The sequence below is a fragment of the Thermobia domestica genome, chromosome 17 (assembly GCF_964235325.1).
Source record: "Thermobia domestica chromosome 17, izTheDome1.hap1.1, whole genome shotgun sequence".
Classification (NCBI taxonomy): domain Eukaryota; kingdom Metazoa; phylum Arthropoda; class Insecta; order Zygentoma; family Lepismatidae; genus Thermobia; species Thermobia domestica.
This window is the reverse complement of record NC_137470.1, coordinates 112,873,065-112,896,555: the sequence shown is the minus strand read 5'-3', so window position 1 is coordinate 112,896,555 and position 23,491 is coordinate 112,873,065. Positions and strand designations below refer to the sequence as shown.

The 23,491-nt window shown below is 36.4% G+C and overlaps 1 protein-coding gene across 2 annotated transcripts in view; it reads left to right on the top strand.

Annotated features, from left to right (window-relative positions):
* LOC145674297 (glycosyltransferase 25 family member-like) overlaps window positions 1–23,491 on the top strand; it is a 95,623-nt gene that overhangs the window by 15,449 nt on the left and 56,683 nt on the right. For both annotated transcript variants that reach the window (XM_081744148.1, XM_081744147.1), the window contains exons 2-3: window positions 601–832; window positions 15,230–15,572. In XM_081744148.1, coding sequence (XP_081600274.1) covers window positions 601–832; window positions 15,230–15,572 — 575 coding nt within the window. The remainder of the gene's footprint in view (window positions 1–600; window positions 833–15,229; window positions 15,573–23,491) is intronic.

Sequence of the window (23,491 nt, the reverse complement as noted above, 5' to 3'; positions counted from 1 at the left end):
TTGAGTTCTGCTTGTTCCCCTGTAAATACATCCCTCAGAAATGGATGCGTTAATAATAATCCGATTTCATAACTATTTACAAGTTGTTGTGAAGTCAAGCCTCAAAGAAAACATTGAGGAAACATTTCGTATTTCATTTATTTTCATTTTTAACGACTACGCATGCTCGAGGTATTAAGGTTATATTAGTTAATCATACCCTAATCAACTTACTAGATGAACTCCAAGCAGACTCTAAATACCAAATGATATACCTTCCTTAGTATAAAACTATTACGACACTAATTATTCGGGTGATTAACGAATTGTCTCTGAATACTGCCCAATATGTCTGCTTTAGTCATATTTTATTTTTATTTAAATAACTTGATGCTTACACTTGAGTAATAGGCCTAATCAGTTAAAAATCGTCTTTGGTGAAAATAGATGAGAGGTATGCAGCGGGGATAATCTTGTAACACAAGTTTTTTTTTTTTTTTTTTTTTTTTTTTAAGCCATCGAATAGCATTAAAATGGATTGTTTATAACGTATTATTGTTTAGAAGAAGTAACTTTCACATCTACTACTGCACGTCACTAACTATATTTTTACTTTTGTAGGATTCGAAGCGATCATAATCAAGATGAAACCCGAGAAATTCTGAAGAAATGGATCTCGTCTATTGAGAACTCATATCACTCAGTGAACTCAGAACTCTTATCATCCCCACCGGAGAAGTTACCTGGAGAGAAAGGAGTGGCTCATTGGCCGTCTTCGCGGTTCACACATTTAATTCAACTACGGGAAGAAGTTCTGTTAGCAGCAAAGCAGATGTGGGCTGATTTCCTATGGGTGAGTAGGTCTCTTCTTTCCAGTAATCGTACAGAGTAAACCCAAGCGAAATGGCATAAGTATTATCTTAAAATTAAAAATTTCACATTTACGTGTGGCAATTATTAAATCGGAAATAGTAATCTTTATTTTTACTGACTGTGAACCTAAGAGGAAGGTAATTATTTTTCATATCTATGTATTTATGTGCTTCTAAGTATTTTTACCAGCATGTGAAACCTAAACACGTAAATAGAGTTTGATGAATGAAATCATCTCTATAGTTGGCTAAGCACTGAACATACAACTGTTGAAATCATGTACGTGTATCGTTAAATATATGTTTCCCTAAGCTGTAAATATGTATATATATATATATATTTTTTTTTTCAAGGTACTTTGTAAACTATACATTCATGTGTAGGTGGGTTCTTCCTAACCTCTCCACATAACCCTCATTGAGATCCAGGCATTTTTTCCACCGTTGAACCAATTTGTCCAAATCCTTTGCAACAAATCAGGGCTCTGGCTATTTAGCACTCTCCTCACATTCTGCTTCACTTCATCTGTTCGAAATATTCGTTGTCTATTGGGTGTGTAACTATGGACAAATGCCTCATTTCGTCACAGTGTGTATGAGTAATGCATTGCCGTCTTGCTAGTATCACATTTAAACCTTTAAGGCTGCAACCCAGTCAGCTGATGAGGAACCCATCCTGCACACATTTTGTGTATTGCAGTTTCTCATGAATGATGTGATGGGCTGTTCCAAGCGAAATTTTCGACCTTTCTGCAGCTTCGCGTACCTTAATTCGACTGTTTTCTTAAACAAGCTCATCCACCCTGCCAGTGTTCTAATCCAAATAGCCAGATTCCTGACTTTCTTACAAAAGGTTTGGACAGTTTGATGTAACGGTGGTAAAATGTCCGACAAGTAAGAGTTTTCTCAATGAGAGTTATGTGGAGAAGCAAGGACCCACCTACACATGTGTATATAGTTTACAAATGTATCTTAAAAATAATTTTTTTCAACTTAGGGAAACACATATATTGAGCGTCCATAGTAGTTCTCTCAGTAGACTGACGGCGCCACGCGGCAGTTAGTACATTTGGAAACATCTACATATCTATACACTAACTAAAGAGACGGCACCAAGATTGTTCAGAACAGTGACTGTTCAGCTAAATGCATTGCTGTTAAGCGTTGAAACCAGGCATTAATCCCACTACGAATTTAACTCTTTGAAACGCTGCGATTAACTGTGATCGCCAATATGAAATTCGCTTTGAAGTACTGTGGTTAGTCTTCTTAATCAGTCATTTCTATCTATAACTGAAAACTTAGCATAGTGAAGCCTACAATTTCGTAGCATGAAATTGATTTTTCTATTCTTCACTAGATGTTACAAGCATGCTATTATGAAACAATTCCCACACAAATTCTTTTCTTTTTGCAGCATAGCGAACTGCTGCTGAAAATTAGTTTAAAAAAAAAATGTCTTATGCATACGGAGGTTAAGTAGCTTTTCTCCTCAATGCTTGAAAGAGTTAATAAAAACTCTTGTTATAATTGAAGCGAACGTTAGTGAGGCTTCTACTATTCGAGTCGATTGGCATTTGTGTGTCTGTCTTCCTGTTCTGCTATAACTCTCATAAATCTTTTCCGATTTCAAAGGAACATGGTACAGTCCTCAGCAAAAAAATCCTGCAACATTAGCATGTAAGTTTGTGAAACGACGAAGTCTTTTGCTCCAAAATAAATGTGCAGGGGAGAACGCCGAGGTTTCTTGGCGTGATTCGTGCCATTTAGACGTTATGTTGATTCTTTGGGCTGTTAAGCGTAGTTTCACAATAAATTTACATGCTCATGTTGCAGGTTTTTTGCTGCGGACTGTACATGCCCTAGTATCGTGTATTGTCCTGGACTTAATTATAGTAGGACAATTATTCACTTCTTATATTACTTGATACCTGAACATGAACCGATCATGCATCATTATTCTCCGTGTTACATATGGAGCATAATGTGGTAGTTGTTGAGATCGAAAATCAGAATAACAGATATGGCAAACGATTTTTTAAAGATGTTCATTATACTATAACACACAAAGAGTGTAAAAGTGAATGACTAAATGAGTTATTACAATCGTCAAAAGGTATTCTCAATATGTGGGTACTGCATTGTCCGAACACAGCAGCTAGGCTGTGGTATAAGCCATGTGTCTGAGTGAAGAGCCTTCAGGAGTGAGAGCGTGTGTGGCTGTTCTGGGAAGCGGATTGGGTGGCGTAGTTGTTAACGCATCGGTACAGCGGACGGAGATCCCGGGTTCGAGTCTTGGTACAGTCATTCACTTTTTCAGTCTTTGTGTGTTATTGAATTCGCACCTACAGAAAATCTGGTGTGTAAAAATAGGTTTAAATTAATTGTTTCCTCCTTTCATTAATATATGCTAATATACTGATTGCTATAGCCTTCTGTTCGTAGCCACACGTCAACAAACAGCCAATTTTAATGAAAACAATACCAGTTTGGTTACCTGACAATTTCTCTATCGGAACAAAACAATAAAATATTCCGTCTTTATTCAGAAGTAGAAGAAGCCTAATGGCCCATGTAAGATACATAAAAGATGTCGTTGCAATCAAATCTATTATTTCTGGACGTTTCCATCCTTTATAAGAGGACTTGTAAATACTTTTCTGAAAATCCATCGAAACTCAAATTTATTGTTAATAGTAGTCAAGAAGTTAAAACAGAATTGTGTGCGTTAGTGAATGCCAATGAACTAAAAATGGCTTCCGTAAACCTAGTAGATATTTTTAACTCTGTACCCATTGCTGTAGCTATTACATGCACCTAAAATTGGTTGAGACTGGATAAATTGAGTGCCCTTGAAATATATGAAATCATAAAAATTCTTGGTGTGTTCGCTTAATAACTGTTTTAAATCCAAAGATGTGTTCTTGGCAAGAAAGGTAGGCTGGCTATGGGAAGCCTCTATCCCAACTGTTGCCAAGTACAGTAGGCAATAGTTTTGAATCGAGTACGTCGGATAATCTGGAATTAAATGTATATAAAATATTTTCGTCTTGCTGATAGTACGCTTATAATTTACAAGACTGGAAACCAATTAAAATATTGCATGGACCAACTTTAGCAATAAGATTCTAAATTTCACGTTGGAATTGAAAGGAAATTATTCTATTATTATCCTGGATATACTTTTTATAGGCTATGCAACAATTTGCAATCAGAAACTATAGAAAACCTACCACTGGTAATTGCTTTGTGCATAAAAAAATCTGGATATCCATAGAATGTTAAGGCGAACATTTGGATTAACATGTTGATTAGAGCATACAAATTAGTGACGTGATTAGCTGACTTAAACAATGAAATTTAATTTAGGTCTCAGTAATGGTTACACAACTAATTTAGGTCTCAGTAATGGTTACAATAGGCACAGAATGGAAGGTTGGCAGCGAAAGGCATAGGATACTGCTGAGAGCTTAAAAAAGGGGAATATTTTAGAATTAGGATAAATAAGTGGATAAATATTGTTTTCTTTTCTGTTATTTTCTAGCTTGTCGTTTAGACAACGAAAAATTGCAATGAAATATAATTTAAAAGTTAGGCTGAAACCATCTAGGAATTCGGAAAAAAATTTGAGCGATACAAAAGTTGATTTGTTTGAAAAAATCTAAGTGGCATTTACGAGATTCCTTGCTCCTGCCTGGATACTCATATTGGTACAATTAGAAGAATATCAACACTAGTGTTATTGAAGCCTGAAAAAAAAAAAAAAAAAAAAAACTGAAATTTTGGGTAAAAAAGCAGTTTTTTACCGTTTTTTCCCGAGCTTGGAATAAAACGGAAAATTTGAGAAAAATGGAAATTTTCGAATATTTTACTACATTATGCTTTCAAAATGAAAACTATTTTATATTTACTAGTTTACAGTTAAAATTATTGAGTATTTATGTTTCTTGTATTAAAATAGAGAAAATTTATTGCAACAAATATATGTGCACCACTCCTTTAACGCTAGCACCGTGATAGAATGGAGTTATGAAATTGAAATGAAATCTTTGAATTTTACGTCCTACGGTTATGCCGGCTAGTCTAAAGGAGACAGTGATGATGAGAAATGAATGAAATTGTGGAATGAAGAAAGTGGGAGGAAACGGGACAACCCCGAGGAAACCCATGCACACGGTGTTTGTCCACCACAAAGTTCACTTGGCGGGAGGAGGGTTTGAACCCAGGACCCCCTGCACCAGAGGTCAACGCTCTACCACTGAGCCACCGCGGCCCCAGAATGGAGTTATGGTACAACAATACTAATATAATCCTAGTTAGATTAATTAATATAAACGCATTTAAATTATATTAAGAAACCTTATGAAGTTTCCGCTTTATGGCAGGGAAGTGTTAAAATAACGGGGCCAGAATCACTTTAGTTAATACCGGTATGTTAAAATCAAATATATATTTTATAGAAATGGTATCTTTCTTGTGCTGTGTAAAATTCCGGACATTTTTGAACCCATTAGAAAAAATCTTTTGTTCCGAAATATTGGCAAAAGTCGGAAAATATAATTTAAAAATTATTTCTTCGCCTGATGCTAATCTTATTTGCTGTAACATGTATGCAGCATATATATAATATATTTCGCTAGCAGGAATATTCGGACCCAAGAGGAACGAGAATGGGGAATGGCGGAAACTTCATAACGAGGAACTACATAGTTTATACGGTTTACCCAACATTGTTAGGGTCGTCAAGGCTAGGAGGCTCAGGTGGGCGGGTCATGTAGCTAGAATGGAAGAAAGTAGAAACGCTTTCAAAGTCTTGACTGGAAGACCCATAGGAAAACGACCATTAGGAAGACCTAGGCGCAGATGGGAGGATAATATTAAGATGGATCTCGCAGAGATAGGAATACAAAGTAGAAACTGGATGCAATTAGCTAAGGATAGAAGTCAGTGGAGAGCTTTTGTGAACGCGGCACTGAACCTGCGGGTTCCATAGGCCATAGAGTTAGTTAGTTAGTTAGTTAGCAGGAAAAGCACTTAAAGCAAAAGATTTTACTTTTAATTTTTAGTTTTATGACTTCTAAAAATACCTCTTTGTCATGTGTATATTTTTCGAACAACTCAAAAAGAGATGATCTTATTTACACACACACACACACACACGGCACAAATGCGTAAATTTCAGCAGCGAGAAATATATTGAAGAATTTAACATGTGAAACTTCCGTTCGTTATTATTAAAGACTTGCAGAATACCCGTTCTTCGCATGGGGAGAATACGTTTCATTTTGGGTATAAAGAGCACCAAATCTGTCATCAATGAACTTAGGGACCCCAAAAACTATGAATTCGACACTAGTATCAGTGATTTTCAATAACTTTTACATGTCACCCTCCCCCTTTAGCAGTATTGATGGGGCCTGAATTTGAATTTAAACGGCATTGGAAATGTCACTGTTTATATCAGCGACCCCGAAAACTATGGATTCAACACTAATATTTGACATTTTCAATCGTTTTTATATATATTCTCCCTCCCCCCAAGTTACGGCCTTGAATTTGGATTTAAAAGGCATCGGAAGTGCAACTGTTCATCTCAATGACTCCAAAAAACTATGAATTCGACACTAATAGTGGTCATTTTCGATCATTTTTATATATCTCCTCTCTGCCCAGCTCCAAGAAATGGCGCTGAATTTAGATTTAAACGGCATTGCAGGTGTCACTATTCATCTCAGCGATCATGAAAACTATGGATTCGACACTAATATCGGTCATTTCGATCATTTTTATATATCACCTTTTTCCCTTACCTGAAGTTAGGGCGCTGAATTTGGATTTAAGCGGCACCTGAAGTGTCACTGTTCATCTCAGCCACCCCAAAAACTATGGATTCGGCTCTAATATCGGCCATTTTCAATCATTTTTATATATCTTTTCCTCCTCAAGTTGCGGGCCTGAGTTTGGAATTAAACAGCATAGAAAGTGTCACTGTTCATTTCAGCGTCCCCGAAAACTATGGATTCGACAATAATATTGATCATTTTCCATCATTTGATATATTTCCCCCCTCCCCCAATTTGCGGAGATAACTTAGGATTTAAACGGCATCGGAAGTATCACTGTTCATCTGAGCGACTCCGAAAATTATTGATTCGACACTAATATCGGTCATTTTTTAATCATTATATATATATATATATATATATATATAGATCGGGTGTTGCAAAATAAGTGTTACAACTCTTGGGAGGTGACTCATGCCACTGAGACAAGAAAAAAAAGTTCTCTTGAACTTTCGGCTATCGGACATAGTTTCGGATCTACAAGGTGCCGAAAGCGTGGGAAAATGACATTCGGACGCCAATAGTTACGAAACTATCCAACGTTAAGAGGGCGGGTAAAAAATTCACTGAAGAAGTCATACCTATTGTATTGAATTTTGCATATTTCACAATCCTACCATGCACGCGCAAGGGATTCCCCAAAGGAACGTAGGGAGTCCCGGATAATCTGCCAAATGAAAATTGGTCTAAATAGATATGAATTGATAAGGTTTCTATCAGGTAGCAATAATTCGTTTGTATTAAGTCGATATCTGGAACAAATACAAAATGGCGGACACCTTCATGCCCGTTGTGTGTGGTTGCATAATCGCCAGGTACGAATGCTGGCCAACAGTGACGTTCTGAGTATTAAGTATAGCGAATTTGTACTCAAATGCTCTAGAAAGACATCTGGAGTGTCGGTAGAGCACAACAGATGAATCAGGGTGATTCACATGTGTGGAAACACGTAAAGAAAAATGCCCAGAAAAGCACTCATACTCACAAGTAAACCATACGTTTGGGTGAATCGAGTTGCTGACTGAGACACATATGAGAAAGTAGTACTAAATGTGGTCAGTATTTCAGTGAAGTTGTAGGTGCGAAGCTCCAGGGGTTTAGGAGATACAGCTACCAGAACATCACATGGAAGTACAGAATATTCTTCATACAGTTAGAGGTAAAAGCCCTGTAAAACCTCTTCTAACGACAAAAGGTGAATAACAAATATATGGGTACATATTAGGACTAGGAGGAAGTCATATAGTAAGGGTATACCTGACGGCGGCCATCTTGAAATCCGCCATTTTGAATTAGGGTTAAGTTTTTAAAATAGGAATAGGATCATATGATACATGATTTAAGGCTCAAATTTAATCAGAAAGACAATGGTGACGTTAATTTTAATTTACGCGCAATTGGTAAAAAGTTACAGGGAAATTAAATATTGTTGCAGCATATGTATTAGTCCTTTACCCCACCTTGTAAATTTTGTGTTAATAATAATAATTAAATAAAAAGCAGGTGGATAAATATTAGGTCTATGGTAAGAGTTGCCTTGATGGTAGCCATGTTCAAATCCGCCATTTTGAATCAGACAAAAGTTTTAAACAAAACGCATAACAGTGACGCCTTATTAATAGCAAATTTTACCATAACTCCAACGGTATAACCATTTTTGCTTTATCATTAACCAACACAAAATTAAATGGATCGCTCCTTACGACTACTGTTTTGACTGAATTGTTAACGACAAATATGTCAAGTGTAACTCGATTGCCTTTGTCAGGTGTGCTCACTGTGAGCAGAGCATTTGTGAAGGTCATGCACTCTATTCTGAACTACATATTGATTGTACTAATTGAGAACTTTTCTGGAAGAAAGACCCAAGTTCAATTATGACTCAATTCCACTTTGGTCATTTTTCCTTAAATTAGCAACTTGTTTATGCGATAACAAATGCTGGTTAATGATAAAGCAAAAATGGTTATACCGTTGGATTTATGGTAAAATTTGCTATTAATAAGGTGTCAATGTTATGCGTTTTGTTTAAAATTTTGTCTGATTCAAAATGGCGGATTTGAACATGGCCGCCATCAAGGTAACTCTTACCATAGACCTAATATTTATCCACCTGCTTTTTATTTAATTATTATTATTAACACAAAATTTACAAGGTGGGGTAAAGGACTAATACATATGCTGCAACAATATTTAATTTCCCTGTAATTTTTTACCAATTACGCGTAAATTAAAATTAACGTCACCATTGTCTTTCTGATTAAATTTGAGCCTTAAATCATGTATCACATGATCCTATTCCTATTTTAAAAACTTAACCTTAATTCAAAATGGCAGATTTCAAGATGGCCGCCGTCAGGTATACCCTTACTATATGACTTCCCCCTAGTCCTAATATGTACCCATATATTTGTTATTCACCTTTTGTCGTTACAAGAGGTCTTACAGGGCTTTTACCTCCAACTGTATGAAGACTATTCTGTACTTCCATGTGATGTTCTGGTAGCTGTATCTCCTAAACCCCTGGAGCTTCGCACCTACAACTTCACTGAAATACCGACCACATTTAGTACTGCTTTCTCATACGTGTCTCAGTCAGCAACTCGATTCACCCAAACGTAAGGTTTACTTGTCAGTAAACGTGAGTTCAAAGCGTCGGAAATGTAAGGAGTAGCATCAAGAACATGAAAGCCATTGCCAATTCACCAATAATATTCCCTAAAAGCGATGCAATATGATGTGCACGGTTGCATATCAATAAGGATGCAACAACTGAGGCCAAGTTGAAGTTGTGCAAGGGGACTCACTAAAAAACTGAGTAAACTAAATGAATGTCACTAGTGGGATTGCATGATTAATAGTGAAATGTGGACAATGTGTGTGCTGAGATCAACATGTAGCTAATGGACAAATGTTAATATGTCCCACCACTGCTGGGATACCGTCCCACGTGCGAAAACTAGGAAAATAACGTTGTACATTCTGCTATTACATCTGGTGCACTTTTTGGTAAAACGTAACTAGAAATCGTTTGTATCAATGTCCCTCTTTGTTTGAGACATTGTCCCATAGTCGACACATATGACAAAAAATCTCTTAATCCATGATTCAAATTCTGATAGAGCATGAAAATAACAAACTTTTATCATGTCCCACGTCTTCTGGGACATATGACGTACTCGAAATATAGGAAAATACCTCCAGAAATTCGTATCTTACACATAGTGCACATGCCAAGACAAAGACGAGAATGAACCAATTTGGCACATGTAACACTACTGCTGGAACACCATACATATGGAAAACAAAACGACATGAGAAATAGGAAGAAACGTCTTAAGGCTCTGATTGTTTACAACTGTGCGGTAGGAGTAACAAAATGAAACACACAAGCATGTCGGGAGGCTATACAAGAGCGCTTGCCAAACAAAGTGGGTACTCCTCAAAGAATTGAATACAGAGAAACTGAGGCTCCCTCGAAGCCTCAGGGCTAGAGCGCTCGCTTTCGCTCGCGTGGTCGCAGTTTCCAATCCTAGTGGGAGCCCAAGGCCTCAGATTCAGGACCTGAGTAGTTATTTTAATATTTTTCGCACGTGGGACGGTGTCCCAGCAATAGTGGGACATGTTGACATTTGTTCATTAGCTACATGAAAACATCAACACACACACTTGCCACATTTCAATATCGATCATGCGATCCCACTAGTGACATTCATTTAGTTTACCCAGTTTCTTTGTAAGTCCCCTTGCACAACTTCGACTTGGCCTCAGTTGTTGCATCCTTATTGATATGCAACCGAGCACATCATACTGCGTCGGTTTGAGGGAATATTATTGGTGAATTGGCAATGGCTTTCATGTTCTTGATGCTATTCCTTACATTTCCGACGCTTTGAACTCACGTTTACTGAGTATGAGTGCTTTTCTGGGCATTTTTCTTTACGTGTTTCCACACATGTGAATCACCCTGATTCATCTGTTGTGCTCTACCGACACTCCAGAAGTCTTTCTAGAGCATTTGAGTACAAATTCGCTATACTTAATACTCAGAACGTCACTGTTGGCCAGCATTCGTACCTGGCGATTATGCAACCACACACAACGGGCATGAAGGTGTCCGCCATTTTGTATTTGTTCCAGATATCGACTTAATACAAACGAATTATTGCTACCTGATAGAAACCTTATCCCAATTCATATCTATTTAGACCAATTTTCATTTGGCAGATTATCCGGGACTCCCTACGTTCCTTTGGGGAATTCCTTGCGCGTGCATGGTAGGATTGTGAAACATGCAACATTCAATACAATAGGTATGACTTCTTCAGTGATTTTTTTACCCGCCCTCTTTACGTTGGATAGTTTCCTAATTATTGGCATCCGAAAGTCATTTTCCGCTTTTGGCACCTTGTAGATCCGAAAGTATGTCCGATAGCCAAAAGTCCAAGAGAACTTTTTTTCTTGTCTCAGTAGCAGGAGTCACCTCGCAAGAGTTGTAACACTTATTTTGCAACACCCTATATATATATATATATATATATATATATATATATATATATATATATATATATATATATATATATATATATATATATATATCCTCCCCTACCCCCAAGTTGCAGTGTTGAATTTGGATTTAAGCGGCATTGAAAGTGTCACTGTTCATCTCAGCAACCCCGAAAACTATGGTTTGGATACTAATATCGGTCATTTCCAATATATATCCCCTTTCCTTCTTCCAAGTGGAACCTTTAAAGTGAAATGATAAAAACTATCCCAGGTCCAAACCTCATCTATTTTGAAAATTTTATCGAGATAGGTCTGGTGGTTCAAGAGTTGTTAAGTTACACATGTAGTCACTTTCATCTTACAGATAATTTGTCGCACTAGAAAACAGGTATTTGTATACATACAAAATTTTGTACATAAAGTTTATATAAAAGTCTATCTTAGAATATTAAAAAATAGTGATTATATGTTTTAGAGCATGAATATTAGTGAAATTTACCTACTGCTCTCTCTTTTAAGAAGCAATTTGATTAAAATTAACAAAATTTCACCAGATCAAAGAGCACCTTAAGAACTCAGTTTCATTCAAGAGCCCTATTTGTTGCAACAGAAACGTTTAATTATGGTAGATGTGTATGCAACTGTAAAAGTTCTGTAATTGATGCATAACCACGAATAAACGACTTAAAAAGACAAAGAAAATGAGTGCAGACTATTAAGTTTCAAGAATAATTACAACAGTTTTATTTTCGAATGCTTCTTTTCGAAATATTCGCAATATTGAAATTTCTCAACTTAAATTTTCACGCATTCGGAAAAAAACGGTTCCATTACTAGTAATATTAACCTATAACAAAGATTTTTGTTATTTTCCCAATTTTTCCAGAAAGAAACGGTTTTTTACCAACAGGTTCAAAATTTCCGGAAATTTTACAACACTAATCAACACTAGACTGAAGGAAGACTGTAGAGCGCTTATCTCTGGTGCGTGAGGTCCCTGGTTCGATCTCCGACCAAGTAATTTAGTGGTGGACAACATCGTGTCCGTAGGTTTTGTCGGGGTACTCTAGTTTCCTTCCATTTTCTCATTCCACCAATTCTTCCATTATCATTCACTTGCCTTAATCATCATCTCCCTTAGCCTAAAGGGCATAATCGTGGGACGTTAAACCGAAATGTTTCATTTAATTTTTTCATTAGCAAATTGTTAAAAATTTGTCTCATTCAACTAGGATTGAAAAAAAATCACAATTTTTTGAAAAAAAAAATTAAATCAAAACAAACAAAACAAAATGGAAATTATGTAAAAAAAAATCATAACTTCGGAAGTGTCAGGTTTCTTTTATGCGATTTTTGAATAATTTTCCTGATATATATATATGTTATGTTTTATCCGAGTTTTTTCTCACAAGTGATAATTACTTAATAGCAGTACATTATTGTTCTCTCCAGCGTATAAACAGTAGGCGCCACAGCAATCCTCAGAATTCACTTCACAATAATTGGACGAAACAATGATAATTATGAAATTATGATAATCTTAGTACATGCTTCTTTCTTAGCGTCTTAATCAAGTGAAACTCCAAACTAAACCAGTTGAGAATGCTCCAAGAGCATTGCCAGAACGAACTTAAAAAGAATGGAACGGGAAGGATAACTGTCATTGTTCCTAAATGTAAAAGTAAATCTTTTCATCCGCACTTTCTCTTTCTCGCAAAAATTAGCAAAATATCATTTCTCTATCACTTACAGTTCTCGAGATATGGGTGCTTAAATATCTAGAAATTCGAACTTTTTTGGCCAATATGTGGAGAAAGGTGGTCAGTTGGCCAGTAGACAGTTAATCAGTGGCCACCGGTTACTATTTGGCACTAAAATATTCACCATCCACTTAAGCATTGATCAACTCCAATATGATTTCTGTGTGACTTACGGTTCCCGAGATTTGGCTCCTTAAATCTCCCGAAATCCGAACTACCTTTTACCCAATATCACGGGAACAGTAAGTCATAGAGAGATTATGTTGGTGTTAATCAATCCCTAAAGAATGTTAAACATTTTCGTACCGATATTAATTGATGGCCACTATTCAACTGGCCACTGGTCAAACCAGTGGCCAGTTGGACAGTGGCCATCGGTTACTATTTGGTACCAAAATATTTATCATTCTCTTAGGTATTGATCATCATCAATATCATCTCTCTACAACTTATGGTTCCCGAGCTACGGCTTGTTAAATATCTAGAATTGGCCATTTTTGGCCAATATCACCGGAATGGTAAGTTAGAGAGAGATGATATTGGTGTTAATCAATCAATAGTAGAATGCTAAACATTTTCATACCGATAATAATTGGCCAAACTAGTGGCCAGTTGGAAAGTGGCCACCTTTTACTATTTGGTACCAAAATATTTACCATCCTTTTAGATATTGATCAACACTAAAATGATCTCCCTATGACTTACGGTTCCCGAGATATGGCTCCTTAAATATCTGGAAATCAGCCATTTCTTGGCCAATATCTTTGAAACGGTAAGAGTGACGCGAAAAATTTAATCACTTTCTCACAGCGGCGGCTCGTGTCTAAATAAATAGGTGAAGCACAGAAAACCGGGTCGTAGTGTTCAGTGGCGATGAAACTGGCTCTTCTTCATCCCCCCCCCCCCCCCCGTTGCAGGATTTTCCCTGACTTTCGCGATGCTAGTAATCTAATAATCATAGTATGAAACCAATCACTTGAGGGCGACATAAAGTCGAGGTTTCGCACATTGTAGAGGCGTTATTGGCGTTAATTTATTCAAAAAGTTGATTTAGTTTTACTCAAAAATATAGGTGAGGCCAGGCCTCACATGGCTCACCTGATGAACCGCTAATGCTTTCTCAGATAGTTTTTGATGCTCTATCGAATGCAGGGTTCAAAATTGGAAAAGTCGCAAATAACAGACACAGAGACATAGAGAATTCAGTAACAAACTTTTTAAGTTCGTTGAATATATACCTATAGAATATGCTATCACTTTCCAAACTGCAAAAAATTTGCATTGCGTTGCACAGTAAGTATGTATTCTTTTTAGAGGTATATATAATATTTAAAAAAATGAATGAATTTTTTTTGTACTTCTTTCTCATAATGAATATCATTATGTTTTGTTTTAAAATTGTAAAATTATTCAAGATGAACTTGCATATCAACATGAATTGTGTATGGATATAAATATTTGATTTTAAGTTATCTGCAGTCAGTATGACGGAAATAATACCATAATATGTAAGATTTTTTAGTATTAAGATGTTGCTAATCAAGAACTGCATTTTTTTTAAAATACATTTTTCATTTTTCTTCCTATTTATAGTATTAACAACTAGTTAAAATGCCTGTTCCTAGCACGAGAAGACCACGTTTAATGTAAATATATGAAAGTCACTCTCCTTATAATTCGTAATTGAATCGAAATGTAAACATAGAAACCCAACTCGATCCAAATGTTAACTATGTTCATAAAATCGTTTCACACGATGCGGCCGTTATTGTTTGCGAAAAATTTACCTACTTTCCTCCCTTTAGAAGACGGATTTCAATCCAGGTGTAGAACTAATGATAAATACCCATGTCATGTTTAAAAGTTGAGATTAAAGTCATGTTTTCACTTTCGTCATTTTATAAATACAAAATAGGAATATTAGAGAAATGTTCCTCTTCTACAGGCAGAATTTTCAAAAACCCTTCAACTTGTCAAAAAGTTTCAACTTGGTTTTAATAAGGATTTTATATACCATGTTCCATCTACCTAACTTGAATGACTCGTGAGATACATAATTTGGGTTAAGTTTCGATAAGCCCCGATGCGCCAAACCTATGTGCTAAGTAAGTGAACGAAACCAAACCTAACCTAACTTATTCATAAAGACATTATTATCATGTTGAAAAGCTGACGGGGTTAACGGAATAAAATCTTGTGTTGTGTTGGATAGCTTAAATTTCTCCTAACAAAATTACATTATGTTTTTTGTTTCTTTCTCTCCTAGTATTTGGACTGCGATGTATTTGTGACAAACAATCAGACTCTAAAGTACTTGGTGTCACTCGATTATACTGCTGTGGCTCCAATGTTGAACTCTGATGGGATGTTTTCGAACTATTGGTGTGGGATGACCGAGCAATACTACTACCTACGAACAGAGGACTACAAGCCAATTCTTGAAAGGGAGCGAAAAGGTTGCTTCGAAGTGCCGATGATTTACTCAGCAGTGCTGATCAATATGAGGCATGAGGAATCAACACGCCTAACGTTCGTGGCAGAAAATATTCCCAATTATGATGGACCTCAAGACGACACCATTATATTTGCGTTATCTGCCAAAGCATTTGGTAAGAATATGTTTCCTGTCGTATCTATATACAACAAACTTCTCAGTGCGTCACGGTAATCCCTAATAGTAGTCACGCTAATATACTTTGTATGTCGATACTAGCGGTATCGCTTGCTTGTCTGATGCTAATAGATATCTCTAGCATGCTATTTAAAACTATTATGACTTTTCAATTGCTGCTTAAAAACTGTGTTGCTTCAATTATTTCAAAATAGAACAAAGGTCTATTAAATTTTAGCATTAATATTTGTGTATTTCTTCAGTAATACATTGTAACAGTTTAATTGTAGTTTAAATTGTATTCTTTCAATTTAATTAGTTCAAAATGGATAGTGTTGATAGTGAATATGAACATGCTTTAATGTTTATTATTAAGGCAAGGACCATAACCATATTTAAGATTTGAGCATTAATAGTCTTGTAACCTCATAGTGGCGCGATTTTAACTATAGTGTACAGCAGACCGAAGATTCGGGCACAACAACTAGTTAATATAATGTTTAGATAGTTTAGGAGTTTGCCTTGGGGGTCCTTTGTACAAAAATCAGGCATGGTAGACAACAACATGTCTGTGGTTTTTCTCGGAGTACTCCCGTTTCTTTCCATATTTTCATTCCACCAATTCTTCCATCATTCACTAGCCTTAATCATCATCTCCGTTAGACTAACAGACATAATCGTGGAACGTTAAACTGAAAGATTTCATTTCATGATTTCAAAAGTCAGACGTGAGCGAATAGGCATTTATGTCTCTCTCTCTCTTTTTTTTTTTTTTTTTTTTTTTTTTTCCAAATCATAGATGGTACTTCTATTACAGTCACGTGAGGATGGTAAGTAGAGCTCGAGAATTTCACTTTATACTGACGGAGTCTCGTTGAAAAGGGACGCTAAACTCCAACAGACAAACAAACAAAAAATTCATCATGGTGACTCGCTCTCCAAATGCTGCTCGTAAGCTAAATAGGTTTTTTTTGTGCCCACAGATGTAAATTCAGGCTATGACATGAGAAATTTGTATTCCCTCGTTACCTAAAACGAGTTTTCCAGTCGTCTGTAACCTCAGAATTTCAGTAACGGAGCCGCCACTTAGTGAGTAGTAGACAAAACTTAGTGACCATCAGTTCAACCATTTACAGGATTACTCGACCCAAAGACACGTCAAAGCGAACACATACAAAAGTTTTGCTTTAGTTCAGTAATTTAAGAGCTTATATTTGAGTGATATTCAGACGGTGAATTAATATTCCAAAATGTTGAAATGCACATAAATAAAACAAATAGAATAGGAAGCTTTGTACTCAACCGCATACTTTTAAGGTGAGTATAGAACTTTCTTTTGTATCTGGGAGGCACAGTGGTTCCGTCGTAGACCGCTTACCTTTGGTGCGTGGGGTCCATGGCTAAGTAAGAGTATGGTGGACAACATTGTGTCCTTGAGTTTTCTTGGGATATTCCCGTTTCCCCCACATTCTCATTTCACCGATTCTTCGATCATCATTCACTTGCTTTAATCATCGATCCCGTTTAGCCTAAACGGCATAATCGTGGGACTTAAAACTGAAAGATTTCAGATCATTTCTATTTTATTTGTTTTATTGACTATTTTTACCGCTCGTAATTTGTACCTGTGTACATAAATAAACTTAGTCCATAACCAGAAATAAAATTTGAACTTAAAACTGTTCCGTAAACTCAAAAGGTACTCATCTCGCTCTTCTGTATGTTATTATTATTCAGTTCAAACAGTTATATTAAACATTGAATTTTCGTTGATATTAGTGGGTGTTGGATGTATATGAATTAATTACATAGAAAATAACAAAAAAGAAGAAGAAAGAGAAATAATAGAAATATTTACACTAGTTAACAAAAGCTTCTTGAGGCTACACCGTATGCAATATTTGTGCTCTTCTTGTCGTTAATGACGATTGTGAAGGTGTCAATAATGTTATTCCAATTTATGTCCAGCGTGCCATGTCGACATTTAATTTTGATTCCTTCGCACGAATGACAAATCTCAGATATGTCTGTCTTTTTGTGAAAGATGATGATTTTCTCATCATTCTTTCTTGATCGATCTTGTGTTTTGTCTTTCAGGTATTTTGAAAGGCCCGATGTTAGGGTATTATTGTATTTGGCATCACGAATATGCTCTTCTGCACACCTGCATTACCCAGCGGATTAGTGAACAAACTTCTATAACCTGTTAAGTTTTATTGTGATTTGCAGTTACTAATGTGTCAAAATTATGCTACCTGAAAACTTTCTAATTCGTATGAAACGTAATGAAATAAAGGTATTGTTGGGAATATAGGTCGGGCACAAAGTGCCACAAAATATATACATGCATTAGATGCAATTGTAAGACATAGTCTGTGTAAATAATAACTTCTACGATGATTTCAAGAATAGGAAAATTATTATGTTAATATTTCTCATAGCTTAAGATTAAGATAAACGATTATTATTATGTAGAACAATGAGAACACAATTAATGAATAAGATATCTCGTATCGTAGTGATATCTAGAAAGAAAATAAAAGAGGCTTAAAGATATAGTGTTTCTTTTTAGCAACAGACATTATCATAAGAGTAATTACGATAAACTTACGATTGAATTTGGGATATTACTGGCACAGTGAGAATGAAGTAATCTACGTTCCAAGAAAAAGTCAATAATACCTAATTTTCCTCCTTTCAATATTGAGACTGACCGCCTTCGATAGATTTGAACATACGTGTGTAACTACCCGATTCCCAGAAAAAAGAAAGGTTTCCACATTATTTACGGTACTGAGGCATACGATCAGCTCTGTAATATGTAAGGCCATTTCTACCGTCCGATCGAAAAAGAGATGATCGGAAAGATCGAGAAAGAGATGAAGAGTTACTACGCTATCAAGGTAAATATCATCTCTGAAGCATACCAGTTTCAGGCGATGGGATAAAAGCCCCGTCAGACAATAGCAGATTTTGTGCTAGATTTAAGGAAGAAATCATCGTACGGTGATTACAAGTAGGATGAAAATTTTCTGATGAGTTTGTGTTTGGGGTAGCAAATGAAGAAATACGTCGCAAACTGTTAAATACAAGAGATCCTACGTTCCAGAAAGTTAAAGATTGCAGAAGCCATGGAGAGCACTGAACATCAGTTACATTTCTATCAGTCTTTCAGTAACGAGGATCTTAATGTGATTCAGCCTGTTACCAATTGTAATTACGATTACCGTACCAGTCAGGCACCTAATTCCAGTGTGTCGTCACCAACAGCTTCACCTGAACTTATTAGTGCGATATCTATTTTGCAAGTCACAATACAAGAAGGGAGCCCGCCTCGAATGGGGGAAGACTTGCCTGCGATGTGGATAAAGAATCATTTCGCACTGGTATGTCAGGACGATGCCTTCCAGTCATATGAAAGTGAACAGCAAAGTTAGGTAGTAGAGAAAACTGACTCGCAAGAAACGCCAGTTATAGGACAGGAGCGTATTGAAATATTAAACACCTTATTCAACCTGATACACTTAGACACAATAACCCTCGGTGATCCAGACACTGAATCTCGTTCAGACGAGTATAGAGACAACAGACTGAGAGAGGTATTATATTTCAATCCTAGTGAAACGGAACAGTGCAGAATCTAAGAAGAGAATGTAGAGCCTAATGATGAAAACACATACGAAATTGTGAGATTTTCAGAAAGGGAGTTAATTGATAAGAAATCAATTCTGCTTAGCTTGTCGACTTTCCAAGCGGTATGTACTGACGAGAGCGCAGGAGATATCTCCCGGAAGAGTGATAAAGCAGTGTTGCCTAAGAGATTGAGACAAAGAAGAACAAGGTCAAAAAATTTAATTTAGCAATAAAGGGAGACATGATCAGAAACGAAACCAGTTCACCAAGAGGAGAAGTGGTGACGCAAACAGAAGCAAAGACAAGAATCGTAAGGCAGCTTCAGTAATTAGATCAGACCTAATTTTGGCCGAGCTCATAAAGAAGCAAAACAATATGAAGGTACAGATAGATTATCTGTTAGCTAAATACAAGGAGCAGAGGAAGAGAAAGAAGGACGATTCATTGGACAGTTCATGGCAATGGGGTGATTCATTCGGCAGTTCATGGGATTCCGATAAATGAAACCAACACACGTAAAGAAAAATGTTATTTGTGTTGTTTCGAGTTTTGAATAATTATATATATATAAAGGGGGAGAGGGTGTTGGGAAAGTCGGGTAGGAAGAGGCACAAAATGTGCAATTGTGAGAGAGACAGTTTGTGTAAATAATAAGATATACGACGATTTCAGGAATAGGAAGATTATTATGTTAATGTTTGTCGTAACTTAAGATTAAAATAAATGATTATTATAATTTAGAATTGTGAGAACTCAATTGACGAATAAGATACCTTGTATCATAGTGATACCTAGAGAGAAAATAAAAGAGTCTTAAAGGTATAGCGTTTCTCTTTAGCAACAGACATCACCATAAGGGTAATTACGATAAACTTACGGCTGAATTTTAAAGGTATTAATTACACCTATGCATTTCATGTTATCATCTTTTGTTTTAATACTATCCATTTTGAGTGATGTTACAACTTAATTTAGCCATGTTTTTAGTGTCATTCCTGTAATCACTTCTCTTCCCAATATTTAATAAAAAAGATGATTTTAGTTGTTCTGTTGTAATGGATGAGGCATAGAATTGAGGCTCTGTAAAAGAAATTCTTCCAAATATTAGCTTCTGTTTCAATTTAGTGTGCCAAATTTGCATGTGTATATTGGGTGCTTGCTGTATCTTCGTTTAATTTCGTATGTGTGGTGAGTCCAGGAAATTTGTACAAGTGTTGATTTAAACTGCTTTTGTTACGTCGATGTTGTGGTGTGTGGAGTTTAGACTGTTATATAGAAGTTCTAACCGTGGGTCCTTCTTATATAAATGTAATGCATCATCTACAAAACGGTAGTGCGAGGGTCGTCCAGAAAGTAAAGTTCGTTTGAACATGGTTAAATGAAAACAAACGCTATCAGCACAAATCTTTATCTACAAAGCCACAGGACCTTGTTCTACTGTTCTATGTAATCGATAGAGATGTTAGGACACTTGTTATAACGTGGGACAAGTTTTTCAATGTCGATGTTATACTCATCTGCCTCCAAATATTTGAGCCGGGCTGTCACTGCTTGCTTGAGTCTCTCATTGTTTCCAAACTGTTTTCTACCCACGGGAATAAGTGAAAACCACTTAGTGCCAAGTCATGTCTTCAGTTCTTCCGTAACAAGTTACGGCCTCCCACTCCGATCTTCATCATACATGCTGGTCCTTCCTTGATTAAACATAATGCTCCTTTTCCTCACAGATGACTCTTTCATTGCATTATCACCATAAACATTCTTTATTTGCCTATAAATTTCAATAGTCTTAACTTTTTGTGTGTTCAGAAAACGAATGACACTCCGTACTTCACATTTGGCGGGATTTTCGATTTGCGCCACCATTTTGAATCGTTTCAAAAACAAGTAGCGTGACCGCACAGCATTGAGACTCGGTTCACACTGAGATGGAGGAAGGAGCTAACTGCCGCGCATGCGATCGCAGTGGCGAGGGATCGGCGCCGCGCGCGATGCGCAATTATTCTTTATTTTCTGGACGGCTCGTATTTTGTGTGTGGTTTGGAAATTTTAAAATTTCATTTTGGAAATGATTTAGCTTTGTATTAGTTAATAAAGGGGATAAGGTATCTTCCCTAGCTAGTCTTTCATTCTATTTGTGCACTTTGTCCGGAAATTGGAAAGCGTTGTTATTTAGGCAGTATTTCAAGAGTGTTAGTGAGGTGAGGTTTGATTCCCAGTTGGGCACTCGGTCGAAGAGGTGTAACAGCTTTTTCAGGACATCCATCCTGAGTTAAGTTTTTCCTGAGTTTTCTTCATTCATACCAGACAAATGTTGGAAATGGTACCTACCATACAGGTCCCAGGCAGATTCCTGTCTTCCTCCTTCCCCGGATAGTGTGCTCTCCTAAGAACGTCATCATCCATACATTATGGGTCTGTCACAAATGCCAGTAATGCGCAGAAACATGTATACTTAAATAAATAAATATTCATGAGCAACATGATCTCTTCTTTGGTAATCTCAATGTTATTCACTGCATACTTGAAATGGATGGTTTAAAATATCGGACAACATATTTTGAAAGAAGATAAGATGAGATTACCAAAAAAATATCACATGTAACACATTCGACACACTCAAATAAAACAAAAATTAAGATTTGGAAGAATTTATTTCGCAGAGCCTTAGTTCTAACTTAGAGTGATAACGACACAACAAGTGAAATCAACTTATTATTAGGCACTGGGAAGAAAAAATTGGTACACGATTTTCACTTGGAAATAACAGTAACCCTGAGAACCTGTAGTTTCTAAATGTTGTTGTGATTATACTCGCCTAGATATCAGTCAAGATAGCAGTGACTTCAAACATAAACAGAAAAATTATAGAATAGAAGGAAACTTAAAAACAATTGACTATGAAAACAACACTGATGAAGTGGACGTTTCTGTGTCAGGAAAGAAAATTTCCGAAATTGTTCAGAAAATATGTGAAGTGATGATATGAATGGAACCCCAGTAAGACTGTGACAAGATTCATTTATAGCATCTTTCCGCCATAAGCGCTATGGCTTAAAGAAATGATGTCAAGTTCGCCAGACTAAATTTAGTGACTTTTCTGTGGTTATAGAATGTAAGTATAGTATGCTGAATTGCAGTTTATTACAGCACAGTATATTTAAAGTTAGGAAAATTGTGAAAATTTCTTCTAACTACCGTATAACATTAGGTTTCATTACATCGCGACAAGGTTATAACGCGGGTGTAAAGCATGTCTCCCAACGCGCGCGTTACAATTGGTTTCTGTTGTTCTCATATGTATAAATTGTGGTTGTACTGTCTAAACCAATAACGCTATTTCATTATATAGAAATCTTACGCCACTGATCGAATGACTAACTAACTAACAAACTCTATGGCCTATGGAACTCGAAGATTCAGTTCACATAATCTCTCAATTGACATCTGTCATTAGGGAGCTGAATCCAATTTCTATTTTATATTCCCATTTCTGCGAAATCCATCTTAATATTGTCCATCCTCTGGACGTAAATCTAAGTCTTCCTAATGGTCGGTGTCCGATTTTGTCGGTTTCCAGTTAAAAGTGTGAAAGCGTTCCTACTTTCTTTCATTCTGGCTACATGATCTGCACACCTGAGCCTCCAAGACTTAACCGTAACAGTGATTGGTAAACGGTATAAATTAGGCAGTTTCTGATTATGAAGTTTTCGATGTCCTCCATTCGCGTTCCTGCTGAGTCCGAATATTCGCTTCAGTATTTTATTCTTAATTACTTTCAGTTTGCGTTCTTCGCTCGTAGTAAGCGACCATGTTTCGCAACCATACAGCACAGCAGGCATGGTTATCGTTTTATATATTTTACGCTTCAAAATTCCTCGAGAGAATTCGCGAAGACAAAAGGTTTAATGAAAGTCCTGATCTCACTTCAAGGACTCTGCCACACGAAGTTAAGATCTGAGCTATAGGTAGCGAAAGTCTGGAATTTGAACACTCGTAACGGCTGCCTAGGATCCACGTGTTGAAGAAAATTCAAGGAAATCTGGAGATCAGTTGAGAAAGTATGGGTTGTAAATAATCTGTGGGAGAGGATAACCACTGCAATGGCTGTTCAAGATCTTCACATGCTTAAAAGAATTTAAAGAAACGTGATGGAACGTCTTACTTTAAGGTAGTGTGTATATCCATTTTGACGTAGGTTTCAGACTTTATAGGCCCCTCTAATATTTGCTTACTAGCTATATAACTTTCACAAATAATAGTCATGGGAGTACGAAGAAAAAT